General features: G+C 38.2%; 1 protein-coding gene across 1 annotated transcript; it reads left to right on the top strand.

Annotated features, from left to right (window-relative positions):
• Positions 1–233: 233 nt before the first annotated feature.
• Positions 234–1,706, top strand: LOC121966870 (galactose-specific lectin nattectin-like; the record flags this gene model as incomplete). The annotated part of the gene is made up of 4 exons (XM_042516942.1): positions 234–349; positions 448–582; positions 1,270–1,381; positions 1,483–1,706. Coding segments are annotated over 4 exons (446 nt in total), but the record flags the coding sequence as incomplete, so codon positions are not given.
• Positions 1,707–2,070: the final 364 nt, after the last annotated feature.

The raw sequence follows: 2,070 nt of genomic DNA, 5'->3' as shown, positions 1-2,070 counted from the left end.
TTATTTTAAATGTTGGTTCCCCCTGCTGGGATAGCTTGTAGGTGTTTTCACGTGTGGACTTAAAATTAACTCCGCCTGCAAGTTTTCTTTGCGTTATTGCCAAATGCACACGCAGAAGAAGGGCGTGCGTCAATAATACATGTATATTTTAAATGTTATGATTGGAGTGCTGTCCTGATTTTGACTGCATTATTAACCGAGGACGTACACGTTATTCTCTCACCTGTTTTCAGGAAACAGTCAGCAGATTAGTATACAAGTGCATTCACCATGTCCATCCCACTGGTCTGAGATCAATGGTCGCTGTTTCCACTATTTTCCAGCAGCCTTGAGTTGGGCCAAAGCTGAGGTAATCAGGATGGCTTTGATTTACCGCTTCTGTGTAAAGTTCATCTTGTTTGTGTTGACTTTCACTCTTCATTACTTGGTAACTTGTCTCCTTTGTAGAAGTACTGTCAGTCCGTGGGTGGAAACCTTGCATCGGTGCATAACATAGAGGAGTACCACGCCATTCAGAGGCTGATATTGAAGACCAGTCATGAGGATACAAGCGCATGGATCGGAGGCTCAGATGCAGAGGAGGTATTTTATTCCTTAGTATTATGGGATGTATGTGATTTGAAGGATCAGTATCCCGATTGACACATATTTAATTAATCGGGATCGGTTATTTCGAGCATCCACCCTGGCCGATCTTCTGTTAACACTCGTCATCACACAGGCGTCGTCAACAGAGAGCACGATTTTCAGCAGATCTTTAGGTTTTATTGTAATGCTGCTACTCCAATAAATAGAAACTGATTAATGTCCATCTTAAGCTGCTACTCCACTTTAAGTGGAATGAAACATTTTTAGTGAACTAGGTTTACTAAAAAGCTGTAATGAGCAAAATTGTGACCAGTTTTTTATCAGTTGTGATTAGGAATTTACGCTATAACACTACTTTGAACTGTGATTAAATTACTCACAATTCAACACAAAGTGGATTTGAGATCAATTTCTGAGGACACATTTTAGTTTTTTCAGTTTATTTTGTTGAAAAAAATAAGTGCTGCACTATGTGGAATTGAGCCAGATAAAAATATTTTTAGTTTGTTTACTTTTTTATTTGCCGTATTAGCTCTGCAGATACTCAATATAAACGCACTCAGGTCAAAATTGATAGGGACATCCCTAATCAATACACAAGACTGGACATATGTTTCATCAAAACATTTTTTTATTCATTTATTTTTTTTATTCCTATAATATTCTGTACTGTTGTCATAGGAGCATGTTTGGCTGTGGAGTGATGGTTCCAGTTTCACCTACACCAACTGGCATCCTGGACAGCCTGACAACAACTTCTTCAGGCAGCACTGTATACGAATTAACTTTGGAGGTATATTAATTATAATTTAGAGGTTCAGTTCATGGATTATTACTATGACCATCTGAAACCTGAGCGAATCAGAATTTTAACTGTGTTTTTGGCATTTACAGGTCCAAAGGCGTGGGATGACCTCTTGTGTACAGATCATCTCCCTTTTGTCTGTGCCAAGAAAATGTGGCAATCTCATGCTTAAAATGAAATTTCCTTCATTGTTTCTCATCCTTGGAAATCAAACACAAAATTTGGGTAATTTTCTGGTTCTACTTTACTTTTTGCCTTTTACGCAAATGATAAACTCTAACTTAACTCAACTAAATCTTTAACTTTCATTAAACCTAATGCAATACAAAGGCTGTTGGTGTGTTCTCTTGGGTCCACTTGAATTTTTCTCACTGCATTTTTTTGTGATATGAACAAGACAAGTCTTGATTTAGGCATAATATGGTATGCTATAATTTAGGAATGGGACATTAAAAGAGAAAAACTAGAGTTTAAAAGCGTTTTGCATTGAACAGCTTCTCTCTTGTGCTCTTCAGAGCTGCAGTCTGCTCTCCTTCAGGCATCTTCCGTCAGCTCTTCAGTCATTTGACAGGAAATTCGATTACATCGGCCTCTCCGGGGGGGGAGCATTTATACGATCAATACTCTCTAATTGATATGACAGAGGAGTCTGTTGTAATGCATGCAGTGTCATTTAG

Source organism: Plectropomus leopardus, unplaced genomic scaffold (assembly GCF_008729295.1).
Source record: "Plectropomus leopardus isolate mb unplaced genomic scaffold, YSFRI_Pleo_2.0 unplaced_scaffold26165, whole genome shotgun sequence".
Lineage (NCBI taxonomy): Eukaryota > Metazoa > Chordata > Actinopteri > Perciformes > Serranidae > Plectropomus > Plectropomus leopardus.
Note: the sequence above shows the minus strand (reverse complement) of the source record. Positions and strands in the feature narration are given on the sequence as shown.